Source organism: Tachysurus vachellii, chromosome 24 (assembly GCF_030014155.1).
Source record: "Tachysurus vachellii isolate PV-2020 chromosome 24, HZAU_Pvac_v1, whole genome shotgun sequence".
Taxonomy (NCBI): domain Eukaryota; kingdom Metazoa; phylum Chordata; class Actinopteri; order Siluriformes; family Bagridae; genus Tachysurus; species Tachysurus vachellii.
In genome coordinates, this window is record NC_083483.1 from 17,312,344 (window position 1) to 17,328,133 (window position 15,790).

The 15,790-nt window shown below is 41.9% G+C and overlaps 2 protein-coding genes across 6 annotated transcripts in view; both read right to left on the bottom strand.

The window, feature by feature from the left end:
* Nucleotides 1–1,289: 1,289 nt before the first annotated feature.
* On the bottom strand, nt 1,290–13,296 carry LOC132839800 (intercellular adhesion molecule 1-like). Its single transcript, XM_060860974.1, has 4 exons — nt 13,128–13,296; nt 8,934–9,209; nt 8,438–8,785; nt 1,290–3,114 (listed from the first exon to the last, which is right to left on the bottom strand). The coding sequence occupies exons 1-4, from the start codon at nt 13,240–13,242 to the stop codon at nt 2,933–2,935; spliced, it is 921 nt and encodes a 306-aa protein (XP_060716957.1). The 5' UTR covers nt 13,243–13,296; the 3' UTR covers nt 1,290–2,932.
* Nucleotides 13,297–14,468: 1,172 nt separating this feature from the next.
* Nucleotides 14,469–15,790, bottom strand: part of LOC132839390 (ADP-ribosylation factor-binding protein GGA3-like) — a 10,528-nt gene continuing 9,206 nt past the window's right edge. For all 5 annotated transcript variants that reach the window (XM_060860336.1, XM_060860337.1, XM_060860335.1 and 2 more), the window contains one exon: nt 14,469–15,790. This exon is cut by the window's right edge and continues 975 nt beyond it. The gene's annotated coding sequence lies outside the window, so the exon portion shown is untranslated.

A 15,790-nucleotide genomic window follows, 5' to 3' on the forward strand; every position in this document is an offset into this window, starting at 1 on the left:
CTCTTTTGTACCTGTTTGTATTTTTCTCACACACACACACACACACACACACAGCTTGTTTTATCTCGTGATATCAGACTCTTCTCAGAACAGTGTTTAATGCTGTCTCTCTGTGCTGAATTTAGTCAGACTTTAAGGTCAGAGTTCAGCTTTGTAACAAGACGACATCTGAAACTCTTTCAGAGGCTTTACTGGTTCATCACTGCACAGGTTCCCAAAACCTGCACCTACCGTGAAGTCTATCGTGAAGTCTGCACTTTGAGGAGACTGAAGTGTGCAAGTCTTCAAAGCTGTGAGAATGTCCTGGACTCTCAGCTGGTTAATCTGTGGAGCTTTTCCTAAAACCTTGAATCACAGAAGCAGTAATAGTGTTTCTCTTCTCAACACTCGAGTACGATAGACTCACATTTACATTTACATACGCAGCACTTGGCAGTTAAACTTGTTGGGACCAGCAAGTACTGATCTAAATGAAATATATAGTGAAATATTTATACAATCATTAACACCCTTTTAACACTCAAATGTTGTATGGTGTAATTTGTAGAAAAAGACTTTTAAGCTTTAATTTTATGATGAATATTCTGCTGAAACTCATAAGGAATAAGCTTTCTGAGCTTCTGGATGTATTGGGTATCTCTCCACCATACAGTCAAACACCACCTCTATGGCTCTATTCCAACAATAAACACTTCCTTTGTCTTTTCCTCATGAACAACAATCAAACCAGAAAACAGCTGAAATTACAGTAATGCATCTAAATGACAAAGCTGTTTACAGGGAATCATCAACTGGACACTTACAACTTAAATTGTCAGATTCATTTATTTAATTTTTTTATTAATTGCAGAAAATTTCTGATAAAACTAAGCAGAACTTTACATTCACATTACAACACCTATAAAATACTGAACTGCATTAATAAACTTCATACAGACTTTATATTATATTAAGTGATATAGTCAGTTTCATTTAATTTTTTAAAAACAAAATCTAAGGCTACATACAAGCCAATGTTGTGAAAATAAAACCAAGTACATGAATTACAGTTATCTTCTGTGGATTACATTAGCATCACTGTTAATGCTGCATTCGATTAAATGTTTGCCATTTATAACCTCCATGTGTTTAAGCTACAAAGAGGGAAAAAGCACGCTATGGAAACCACCTCCATGGAACTGGGGTCTGACACTCATGTGAACACATGACAATTACATGACAAATATAAAAAACAGCTATGACATCTGACCCCCATCAGCCAATTTAAGGCTGATGGGGGTCAGATGTCATAGCAGTACACATTATCAAGACCATAAAAGGGCATCTACGTCAATTCTGATTGTCTGAAGAAAGATATGAGGCAAGCCCGTTGTGTTAAACATGGCTATATCTGTAACCTGAGAGGTTAGATTTCAAGGGAACTCAATGCTGCCTCATGGGTTGGTGCTACGGTGAATGCCAGTACCAATGCTGCTACCTGAGAGAGGAATGTCTGTTCTCCAAGCCTGTGGAGATTGCCACAAGGGACTGCAGGAGAAAAGGATATGAGATAAATCCACAAGGATGTGTGATCCCAGGGTACTGTCCATGCCCAGGCAGTAAAACCTGATAAATATGTTCTGCAGCACAAACATTGTGCAGGGACGCCCCTGAAAAGAGAAGTGGAAGATGCTATACCCCTGGCATGATGGGCCCTGATACCAAGAGGCAAGATGGCTCATCACACCTCCTAAGAATTGGCTACAGCATCTACAAGACAATAAAATAGGTTTACAATATAGGGCTATATACTCTATATATTATTTATTATATATTTTAGGGTTATAAATCGGGTTACCCAGATTGCAGCCAACCAAGCAGACTAAAGATTGTGTGGACCTACAACACTAGCTAGAGCCGTAGACATACTTCCCAAGGGCCCTAACGGTATGCAAGATGAATCATTTCCAGCTCAGAAGATTCATTAGATGAGGAAAGAAAGCCTTCCCCAAGTGCACACACTTCCCCTCATGCACACACCCATCATATAGCCTATACCAGTTGAAAGTGAAGCTTTTAACCCAAATTGTATGCTCTAAAATACTTCTAAAAACTTTCTAAGGGTAACAGTCTGGCCTCTAGCCAGAACTGGACCTGCCGTGCCAATTGCCGTGCCCTTTGGAGGGAGGGTAGTGTGGGAGTTTGTACCCCTCTGTTGTGGTAAGTGATCTGATAGAGGCACGGTTTATGTGGCACTCCTGAAATGTTCCGAACCCTGAAGCAGCACACTGGCAAGGTAGATGGTGAACAGATAGAGGAGGAGGGACATCCAAAGGTGAACCTAGGGCAGACAGACAGCTCTAAAATCCTGCTCCTGAAAATGTCAATGATAGTAGGGTTGGCAGGAGTACCCCTTGAGAGCATGGCGGAGATGAACTCAAGTCCACCACAAGGGCTGCAACCTATTGTTGGGTCATCTAGAAAAGATGACAGTCCTCAGACCATCTCTCCCTAACTGGGGCTAGCTGTCATGCAGCATCTGCCCCCGTTCCTGCGAGCGGACACAAGCAGCCACACTAGCCTTCCGATAGAAGCCCTTGGCTTCTGGAAACAGCAAGGGATAAGCTCCTTGACTCGGCCAAGTGATAAGCTTGCTTGGCCTCCTGTTACTTGTCGGGGATGATGTTTACAATGCCCCATACCCATACTGAGCATTGAGTTCCCTTGAAAGGGAACTGTTTTGATTCTATTCTGATTTACCTGAAGCAATTTTAATGTTACATTCTGAAGTTGGAGTTCAGGAGATCAGGAGATCTTCCTGACTTTCCAAAGAAGATTCCTTCAGTTGATGGGTGATTTCTCGAGATTTCAAACTGGAGGCTGGAAATTAAGAACTTTGGTTGAAATTTAATTGAATGCAACATTATTACTCAGGTGTTAACTTCAGCAGTATTTACAGTTCTCCGTGGTCCTCAGCACCATGGTCCACATGGATGTTGTGCCTTTGGTTTCTCAGCTGCCTCATGATGTACTGACCCATGTGTGTTCGATGGTAATAGATACACCACATAGAGGTAGCCACAGCTGCCAGCACCATTATAGACACAAGGACAATGATGAGTGTCATGATACCAGCTGATGAAGAGAACAGTATAAAAGAATGTAAGACAGAAACAAATAATGCATCCATAAATAAATCAAACAAATACCAGTAAGTACATACTCTCACACTATGTACATACTCTCACACTGTACATACTCTCACACTGTAAATACTCTCACACTGTACATACTCTCACACTGTAAATACTCTCACACTGTACATACTCTCACACTGTGTACATACTCTCACACTATGTACATACTCTCAGACTGTACATACTCTCACACTGTACATACTCTCACACTGTAAATACTCTCACACTGTACATACTCTCACACTGTGTACATACTCTCACACTGTAAATACTCTCACACTATGTACATACTCTCACACTATGTACATACTCTCACACTGTACATACTCTCACACTGTACATACTCTCACACTGTAAATACTCTCACACTGTACATACTCTCACACTGTGTACATACTCTCACACTGTAAATACTCTCACACTATGTACATACTCTCACACTATGTACATACTCTCACACTGTACATACTCTCACACTGTAAATACTCTCACACTGTACATACTCTCACACTGTAAATACTCTCACACTGTACATACTCTCACACTGTGTACATACTCTCACACTATGTACATACTCTCACACTGTACATACTCTCACACTGTACATACTCTCACACTGTAAATACTCTCACACTGTACATACTCTCACACTGTGTACATACTCTCACACTGTAAATACTCTCACACTATGTACATACTCTCACACTATGTACATACTCTCACACTGTACATACTCTCACACTGTACATACTCTCACACTGTAAATACTCTCACACTGTACATACTCTCACACTGTGTACATACTCTCACACTGTAAATACTCTCACACTATGTACATACTCTCACACTATGTACATACTCTCACACTGTACATACTCTCACACTATGTACATACTCTCACACTATGTACATACTCTCACACTGTACATACTCTCACACTATGTACATACTCTCACACTATGTACATACTCTCACACTGTACATACTCTCACACTGTGTACATACTCTGTGTGTACATTCTCACACTATGTACATACTCTCACACTATGTACATACTCTCACACTGTACATACTCTCACACTATGTACATACTCTCACACTGTACATACTCTCACACTGTACATACTCTCACACTGTGTACATACTCTCACACTGTAAATACTCTCACACTGTACATACTCTCACACTATGTACATGCTCTCACACTGTAAATACTCTCACACTATGTACATACTCTCACACTATGTACATACTCTCACACTGTACATACTCTCACACTATGTACATACTCTCACACTATGTACATACTCTCACACTATGTACATACTCTCACACTGTACATACTCTCACACTGTGTACATACTCTCACACTATGTACATACTCTCAGTGTGTACATTCTCACACTGTGTACATACTCTCACACTGTGTACATACTCTCACACTATGTACATACTCTCACACTATGTACATACTCTCACACTGTACATACTCTCACACTGTGTACATACTCTCACATTGTGTACATACTCTCACACTATGTACATACTCTCACACTGTACATACTCTCACACTGTGTACATACTCTCACACTGTGTACATTCTCACACTATGTACATACTCTCACACTGTGTACATACTCTCACACTATGTACATACTCTCACACTGTGTACATACTCTCACACTGTGTACATACTCTCACACTGTACATACTCTCACACTGTACATACTCTCACACTGTGTACATACTCTCACACTATGTACATACTTTCACGCTGTGTACATACTCTCACACTGTGTACATTCTCACACTATGTACATACTCTCACACTGTGTACATACTCTCACACTATGTACATACTCTCACACTGTGTACATACTCTCACACTGTGTACATACTCTCACACTGTACATACTCTCACACTGTACATACTCTCACACTGTGTACATACTCTCACACTATGTACATACTTTCACGCTGTGTACATACTCTCACTGTGTACATTCTCACACTGTGTACATACTCTCACTGTGTACATACTCTCACACTGTACATACTCTCACTGTGTACATTCTCACACTATGTACATACTCTCACACTGTGTACATACTCTCACACTATGTACATACTCTCACACTGTGTACATTCTCACACTGTGTACATACTCTCACTGTGTACATTCTCACACTGTGTACATACTCTCACACTGTGTACATACTCTCACACTGTACATACTCTCACTGTGTACATTCTCACACTGTACATACTCTCACACTGTGTACATACTCTCACACTGTACATACTCTCACACTGTGTACATACTCTCACTGTGTACATACTCTCACTGTGTACATAATTTCACAGTGTACATACTCTCACACTGTGTACATTCTCACACTGTACATACTCTCACACTGTGTACATACTCTCACACTGTACATACTCTCACTGTGTACATACTCTCACACTGTGTACATACTCTCACACTGTACATACTCTCACTGTGTACATACTCTCACACTGTGTACATACTCTCGCACTGTGTACATTCTCACACTGTGTACATACTCTCACTGTGTACATACTCTCACACTGTGTACATACTCTCACACTGTACATACTCTCACTGTGTACATACTCTCACTGTGTACATACTTTCACACTGTGTACATACTCTCACACTGTGTACATTCTCACACTGTACATACTCTCACACTGTGTACATACTCTCACACTGTGTACACACTCTCACTGTGTACATACTCTCACACTGTACATACTCTCACACTGTGTACATTCTCACACTGTGTACATACTCTCACTGTGTACATACTCTCACACTGTACATACTCTCACACTGTGTACATACTCTCACACTGTACATACTCTCACACTGTACATACTCTCACTGTGTAAATACTTTCACACTGTGTACATTCTCACACTGTGTACATTCTCACACTATGTACATACTCTCACACTGTACATACTCTCACTGTGTACATTCTCACACTGTGTACATACTCTCACACTGTGTACATACTCTCACTGTGTACATACTCTCACTGTGTACATTCTCACACTGTGTACATACTCTCACACTGTACATACTCTCACTGTGTACATACTTTCACTGTGTACATACTCTCACACTGTACATACTCTCACTGTGTACATTCTCACACTGTGTACATACTCTCACACTGTGTACATACTCTCACACTGTACATACTCTCACACTGTGTACATACTCTCACTGTGTACATTCTCACACTGTGTACATACTCTCGCACTGTGTACATTCTAACACTGTGTACATACTCTCACTGTGTACATACTCTCACACTGTACATACTCTCACTGTGTACATTCTAACACTGTGTACATACTCTCACACTGTGTACATACTCTCACACTGTACATACTCTCACACTGTGTACATACTCTCACACTGTGTACATACTCTCACACTGTACATACTCTCACTGTGTACATTCTCTCACACTGTGTACATTCTCACACTGTGTACATACTCTCACTGTGTACATTCTCACACTGTGTACATACTCTCACACTGTACATACTCTCACTGTGTACATTCTCACACTGTACATACTCTCACACTGTGTACATACTCTCACACTGTACATACTCTCACACTGTGTACATACTCTCACACTGTACATACTCTCACACTGTGTACATACTCTCACACTGTGTACATTCTCACACTGTACATACTCTCACACTGTGTACATACTCTCACACTGTACATACTCTCACTGTGTACATACTCTCACACTGTGTACATTCTCTCACACTGTACATACTCTCACTGTGTACATACTCTCACACTGTGTACATACTCTCACACTGTACATACTCTCACTGTGTACATACTCTCACACTGTACATACTCTCACACTGTACATGCTCTCACTGTGTACATACTCTCACACTGTGTACATACTCTCACACTGTGTACATACTCTCACACTGTACATACTCTCACTGTGTACATACTCTCACTGTGTACATACTTTCACACTGTGTACATACTCTCACACTGTGTACATTCTCACACTGTACATACTCTCACACTGTGTACATACTCTCACACTGTGTACATACTCTCACACTGTACATACTCTCACACTGTGTACATACTCTCACACTGTACATACTCTCACTGTGTACATACTCTCACACTGTGTACATACTCTCACACTGTGTACATACTCTCACTGTGTACATTCTCACACTGTACATTCTCTCACACTGTGTACATTCTCACACTGTGTACATACTCTCACTGTGTACATTCTCACACTGTACATACTCTCACACTGTGTACATACTCTCACACTGTGTACATACTCTCACTGTGTACATACTCTCACTGTGTACATACTCTCACACTGTGTACATTCTCTCACACTGTGTACATTCTCACACTGTGTACATACTCTCACTGTGTACATTCTCACACTGTACATTCTCTCACACTGTGTACATACTCTCACTGTGTACATTCTCACACTGTACATACTCTCACACTGTGTACATACTCTCACTGTGTACATACTCTCACACTGTGTACATACTCTCACACTGTACATACTCTCACTGTGTACATACTCTCACACTGTGTACATACTCTCACACTGTACATACTCTCACTGTGTACATACTCTCACACTGTGTACATTCTCTCACACTGTGTACATTCTCACACTGTGTACATACTCTCACTGTGTACATTCTCACACTGTACATACTCTCACACTGTGTACATACTCTCACACTGTACATACTCTCACTGTGTACATTCTCACACTGTGTACATACTCTCACACTGTGTACATACTCTCACTGTGTACATACTCTCACACTATGTACATACTCTCACACTGTACATTCTCACACTATGTACATACTCTCACACTGTGTACATTCTCACACTATGTACATACTCTCACACTGTGTACATACTCTCACACTGTGTACATTCTCACACTATGTACATACTCTCACACTGTGTACATACTCTCACACTGTGTACAATCTCACACTGTGTACATACTCTCACACTGTACATACTCTCACACTGTGTACATACTCTCACACTGTGTACATTCTCACACTGTGTACATATTCTCACTGTGTACATACTCTCACACTGTGACACCAGTATAACTAGTCTTAATGTAAAGTCAGGTAAACTCCATGTTCCTCATGTTAATAGTAGTTTTGTTACTCACAGTGTTCAGTGTACTGTACAGTGATGGTGATTGGTTGTGATTTGCTCTTGATCTGTTTTCTGTCCAGATTCAACACGGCCTCACACAGATACTTTGCTCCATCATCCTCACGGCTGGGCATAATAGTTAGGTACGCTGTTTTGTTGACACTCTGTTTCTCATTTTTCAAGTCTGGGAACAACGTTTCATTAAACTTTTTGAAATTGTTTTGCTTTGGATCTGCTCTGCTCCAGTGGACACTGAGTCTATATCCAGGACCCACATTTTCAATCTGACACCTCAGTTGTGTCTGATTTCTCTCTACCATCACATCAGACACAGAGCTCAGCGTAACCCTGTCCGGTGTCTCTGTAAACGCACACACACACACACACACACACACACACACACACACACACACACAGAGTAAATGTGGTTGTTTTGATTAATAAACTAATCTTCCACTCAGAGTCTTCATGATGTTACAGGAATGACAGTTGTAGATGATGGTACTCACTGTAAATGCTGATATTTACTTCAGCCATACATGAATTTCTGTTCACTGTTATGTAACACAGGATTTGATCTTCCTCCCACATTGTCAGACTGTCCACCTTCCACATCACAATGCTCTCATTACTTGTAAATACATTTAGTGATTTAGCCTCCACACCCAGTTTGTAATTAGTTAAAGTCTTATTTCTGTCTGAAATGGAGCAGTTTACTTCAGCAGGGTTTCCGTACTCCACCAGCAGAGATGAAGAAGTGGCAACAAGCTGATAATCCAAACAACCTGTTCAGCACAATAACAATGAGTTAAAATGAGTTAATTTCCTGTTTAAAATTCAGCCTAAATTAATCACTCAATTAAATTCAATCCTTTGTCACTTTAGTAATGCAGTGTTTTAATTAGGATTTTTAAAAAATAAATATTTAGTTTGGACAGATTTGGGGAAAACTGCATTTTCATACTATGCACCATGGGCATGGAATAATTTGCAAAAAGATCTTAAATTAGAAACGTGTATATCAATAAATACATTTAAGACCATCATAAAAAATGTGGTAAAGGAGACATGTAGTTGTTTTTCTTGAAGAAGTCCTTGTATTGTATGATTGTATGTATGTATGTTTTTACTATGTTGTGTTTATGTACGGCTGCTACTTTGGCCAGGTCTCTCTTGTAAAAGAAATTTTTGATCTCAATGAGACTTCCTGGTAAAATAAAGGTAAATAAATACTCACTCTCACTCATTTTCTACCGCTTATCCTAACTACCTCGGGTCACGGGGAGCCTGTGCCTATCTCAGGCGTCATCGGGCATCAAGGCAGGATACACCCTGGACGGAGTGCCAACCCATCGCAGGGCACACACACACACTCTCATTCACTCACACAATCACACACTACGGACAATTTTCCAGAGATGCCAATCAACCTACCATGCATGTCTTTGGACCGTGGGAGGAAACCGGAGTACCCGGAGGAAACCCCAAGGCACGGGGAGAACATGCAAACTCCACACACACAAGGTGGAGGCGGGAATCGAACCCCCAACCCTGGAGGTGTGAGGTGAACGTGCTAACCACTAAGCCACCGTGCCCCCAGGTAAATAAATAAATAAAAATTATTTTATACTGATCCATCCATCCATCCATCTTCTACCGCTTATCCGGGGCCGGGTCGCGGGGGCAGCAGTCTGAGCAGGGACACCCAGACTTCCCTCTCCCCAGACAATTCCTCCAGTTCCTCCGTGGGAATACCGAGGCGTTCCCAGGCCAGCCGAGAGACATAGTCCCTCCAGCGTGTCCTAGGTCTTCCTCGGGGCCTCCTCCCGGTTGGACATGCCGGAACACCTCCCCAGGGAGGCGTCCAGGAGGCATCCGGAACAGATGCCCGAGCCACCTCAGCTGACTCCTCTCGATGTGGAGGAGCAGCGGCTCTACTCTGAGCTCCTCCCGAGTGACCGAGCTCCTCACCCTATCTCTAAGGGAGCGCCCGGCCACCCTGCGGAGGAAACTGATTCTCATCCCCGCCGCTTCACACTCGGCTGCAAACCGTCCCAGTGCACGCTGAAGGTCCTGATTTGAAGAAGCCAACAGGACAACATCATCTGCAAAAAGCAGGGACGAAATCCCATGGTCCCCAAACCGGACTCCCTCCGGCCCCCGACTGCGCCTAGAAATCCTGTCCATATAAATAATGAACAGGACCGGTGACAAAGGGCAGCCCTGCCAGAGTCCAACATGCACCGGGAACAAGTCTGACTTACTGCTGGCAATGCGAACCAAACTCCTGCTCTGGTCATATAGGGACCGGACAGCCCTTAGCAGAGGGCCCCGGACCCCATACTCCCAGAGCACCCCCCACAGATCACCACGAGGGACACAGTTGAATGCCTTCTCCAGATCCACAAAGCACATGTGGACTGGTTTCTACAAACTCCCATGAACCCTCCAGCAACCTGGTGAGGGTATAGAGATGGTCCAGTGTTCCACGACCGGGACGAAACCCGCATTGTTCCTCCTGAATCCAAGGTTCGACTATCGGCCGAATTCTCCTCTCCAGTACCCTGGCATAGACTTTTCCGGGGAGGCTGAGGAGTGTGATCCCCCTGTAGTTGGAACACACCCTCCGGTCCCCCTTCTTAAACAGGGGGGCCACCACCCCAGTCTGCCAGTCCAGAGGCACTGTCCCCAGCCGCCACGCGATGTTGCAGAGGCGTGTCAACCAAGACAGCCCCACAACATCCAGAGACTTGAGGTACTCAGGGCGGATCTCATCCACCCCCGGTGCCTTGCCACTGAGGAGCTTCTCAACCACCTCAGTGACCTCAGCTTGGGGGATCGACGAGTCCTCAACTGAGCCCTCTGCCTCTGCTTCCTCAGTGGAAGACATGTCGGTGGGGTTGAGGAGATCCTCGACGTACTCCTTCCACCGTCCAAGAATGTCCCCAGTCGAAGTCAGCAGATTCCCACTCCCACTGTAAACAGTGTGAGCAGGGCACTGCTTCCCCCTCCTGAGGCGCTGGACGGTTTGCCAGAATTTCTTCGAGGCCAACCGGTAGTCCTTCTCCATGGCCTCACCGAACTCCTCCCAGACCCGAGTTTTTGCCTCTGCAACCACCCGGGCTGAAGCTCGCTTGGCCCTCCGGTACCTATCAGCTGCCTCCGGAGTCCCCCGAGCCAACCAGGCTCGATAGGACTCCTTCTTCAGCTTGACGGCATCCCTTACTTCCGGGGTCCACCACCGGGTTCGGGGATTGCCGCCACGACAAGCACCGGAGACCTTACGGCCACAGCTCCGCGCGGCCGCGTCGACAATAGAGGTGGAGAACATGGTCCACTCTGACTCAATGTCTCCAACCTCCCTCGGGATCTGGTTGAAGCTCTGGTGGAGGTGGGAGTTGAAGATCTCTCTGACTGGAGACTCTGCCAAACGAGATCAGATTCTGATGTCCAGGGATTGGGTCGCCTAGGCTCCCGCCTTCGACTGCCACCCAATCCACATTGCACCAGCCCCTTACGGTTTCTCCTGCAGGTGGTTGGACCCTTCGGGCTGAGCCCGGCCGGGCCCCGTGGGGTAAGACCCGGCCACCAGGCGCTCGCATGCGAGCCCCAACCCCGGGCCTGGCTCCAGGGTGGGGCCCCGGTTGCGCCATACCGGGCGATGTCACGGACCTTGCTGTATTTTTTTTCATAAGGGGTATTGAATCGCTCTTTGTCTGGCCCGTCACCCAGGACCTGTTTGCCTTGGGAGACCCTACCAGGGGCAGAAAGCCCCAGACAACATAGCTCCTAGGATCATTCAGGCACGCAAACCCCTCCACCACAATAAGGTGGCGGTTCAAGGAGGGGATTTTATACTGATTACTTACTTAAATACAATCAACCTTTCAGGCTAAAATGTTGACACATTTCCCACTTATTATATATGTAAATATTATTATTATTATTATTATTATTGTACACTCTCATATAATTATTATTATATGTAAATAACAGTGTTGATTAGAGAAAGATTAAAAAATTCATTAGAATTAAAACAAATTTTTTCCCACTAATCAGAAAACTGAGTAAACCTCAGTACTAATAAACTGAATAAATGTGAATAGTAGCATTAGTGCTAGCTGTAACTCTTCTCTCTTTTGAGACTCTAGAATAAAAGAAATCTCTATTAGAATTCTTAATGTAAATAAATATCAATAAGCAGCAGCTAAAACTGCACACGGGGTAAAATTTTGTTGTCTGAGGAACTTTATTGTTGAAGCACATAGTTCTCGCTCCACCTTTCCTTCCTGTCATACTTTATGTTCTGAATTGCTGGCTGTAGGTTTTCCTGTTGTTCTGATCTCAGTCATCCAACATAAAAAGCTGCACTATGTTACAGTCAAACCTCGGTGCGACTCAACTGATCGACTGAACTGGTGGATGATAGAGAGATAAGGATCTACTGAGTCACTGATATGTAGCCGACCTCCAGGAGAAGTAACATTTCTCCACTATGTTCTCCTGTTTCTCACCATTTTCCTCAGTCTTTTTTCAGACACTATTCATGTTGTGACCCTGAAATCCTGGACATCTGTTGTGTAAATCTAAGATACTTCACTGCATTGCTGATTTTTTTTCTTGTCACTTAACTCTAATAATATACAGAAATAATTTATTGTTAATGAAATTAAACACAGCGACACACACACAGTCATGCTCACCTGTTGCGTATGTATATTTCCCAAACAGACCCACACACAGTATGGTGAGTAAAGAAGACAAAACACACACTTCCATGTCAAAGCACAAGGAAAACCTCCAGTGAAGTGACCACATAAAGTGAACGTTAGAAAGAGCTCTAAATGACCACTCCCTCCTACTCCCCAAGGTCCCCCCAACACACACACACACACACCGAATGCATTTGTACATTGCATAGTGATCAATTCTGTTAATATGGGTGGCAGTTTAACTGGAAAAGGAAGTCAGAAGGTGTGTGTGCGTGTGTAAAAGAGTGCATGAGTGTGTATGTAGGAAAGTGTATGATTGTGTGTGTGTGTAAGAGAGTGTATGATTGTGTGTGTAAGAGTGTATGATTGTGTGTGTGTGTAAGAGAATGTATGATTGTGTGTGTGTAAGAGTGTATGATTGTGTGTGTGTGTAAGAGAGTGTATGATTGTGTGTGTGTGTGTGTAAGAGAGTGTATGATTGTGTGGGTGTTAAAGTAACTGTACTGACCTGCGTGTCCCTAAGTGACACATGTTCCTGTCCTGCCTAAACATAGCTTCCACAGTCCCACTAAGGAGTGTGTCCTATGTTTGGCACGAGTAAGCTGATATCACTGCAGACAGTATAAATTACTGGTTTTACCTCGGAGTGGGTTGTGCTTCGAAGCCTCACCATCTTCAAAGGATCCTCTTCAAGTTCTTCTACCTGGTCTATAGTTTAAACTTTAGATGAAGGAGTCAGACTTAGACCTTCTTGTGTTTTCAGGGTCCTCACAATGGGAGTCCTTGTGTTTATTTAACCTTCCTATTGTCCCTGGGTCTTTTTGACCTTGCTGGAAGATTTTAATGTGTCATAACTTGGGTTTCCTTCCACATATTTTCCTGAAATTTACCAGGATTGTTCCAAATTATGAACTTTTCAAGTAAAATGAATTTTGTCTATTTTCGTTGAACTCTGAGTTCAGACCAGTATATACTATGCGTTTTGGATCATTTTGGGTTATTTTGACCCGGCCACATTTAGTGGGGCAATAGGTCACACTTTTGCCCTTTTCAGCACAATGAACATACATACAGACACAAAAATGCACACATAGGATATATGGGGATGTGATAGCTCAGTGGTTAAGGTGTTCAACTACTGATTGGAAGGTCATTGGTTCGAATTGGTTCGAATATCGACACTCCCTGACAAAAGTCTTGTCGCCTACCAAGTTGTAGGAACAAATAATAACTTGACTTCTAGTTGATCATTTGGAATCAGAAGTGTATGTATATGAAAGGCAAAGGCCTCTAGATTACACTAATTTTACCAAAATAAAATCTTATCATTCCTTGTTTTTTAATTATTTAATTAGGACAGAAAGGTCAGACTTTGCTTAGACAAAAGACTAACAGAAGATTTTATAATGTACAGTATAGAACATAAAGTCATGGTGCAGTGGAAAAAAATAATATTGTGTTTGACTCCCAAGAGCTTGGAGGACTGCATCCATACGTCTCGGCAATGACTCAAATAACTTATCGCTTACTCTCTTATCTCTTAGTATCACTTAAACACTTTCAGCATTTATAATGATTTATAATCCCACTGTCAGTGTTTATAATGATTTATAATCCCACTGTCAGTGTTTATAATGATTTATAATCCCACTGTCAGTGTTTATAATGATTTATAATCCCACTGTCAGTGTTTATAATGATTTATAATCCCACTCTGTGTTTATAATGATTTATAATCCCACTGTCAGTGTTTATAATGATTTATAATCCCAATCTCAGTGTTTAGGATTTATAATCCCACTGTCAGTGTCTATAATGATTTATAATCCCACCCTCAGTGTTTATAATGATTTATAATCCCACTCTGTGTTTATGATTTATAATCCAACTCTCAATGTTTATGATTTATAATCCCACTCCGTGTTTATGATTTATAATCCAACTCTCAATGTTTATGATTTATAATCCCACTCAGTGTTTATAATGATTTATAATCCCACTCTCAGTGTTTATAATGATTTATAATCCCACTGTCAGTGTTTATAATGATTTATAATCCCACTGTCAGTGTTTATAATGATTTATAATCCCACTGTCAGTGTTTATAATGATTTATAATCCCACTCTTAGTTTTTATAATGATTTATAATCCCACTCTGTTTATGATTTATAATCCAACTCTCAATGTTTATGATTTATAATCCCACTTTGTGTTTATGATTTATAATCCAACTCTCAATGTTTATGATTTATAATCCCAGTGTTTATAATGATTTATAATCCCACTCTCAGTGTTTATCATGATTTATAATTCCACTGTCAGTGTTTATAATGATTTATAATCCCACTCTCAGTGTTTATAATGATTTATAATCCCACTCTTAGTTTTTATAATGATTTATAATCCCACTGTCAGTGTTTATAATGATTTATAATCCCACTCTCAGTGTTTATAATGATTTATAATCTCACTCTCAGTGTTTATAATGATTTATAATCCCACTCTTAGTTTTTATAATGATTTATAATCCCACTCTTAGTTTTTATAATGATTTATAATCCCACTGTCAGTGTTTATAATGATTTATAATCCCACTCTTAGTTTTTATGATTTATAATCCCACTCAGTGTTTATAATGATTTATAATCCCACT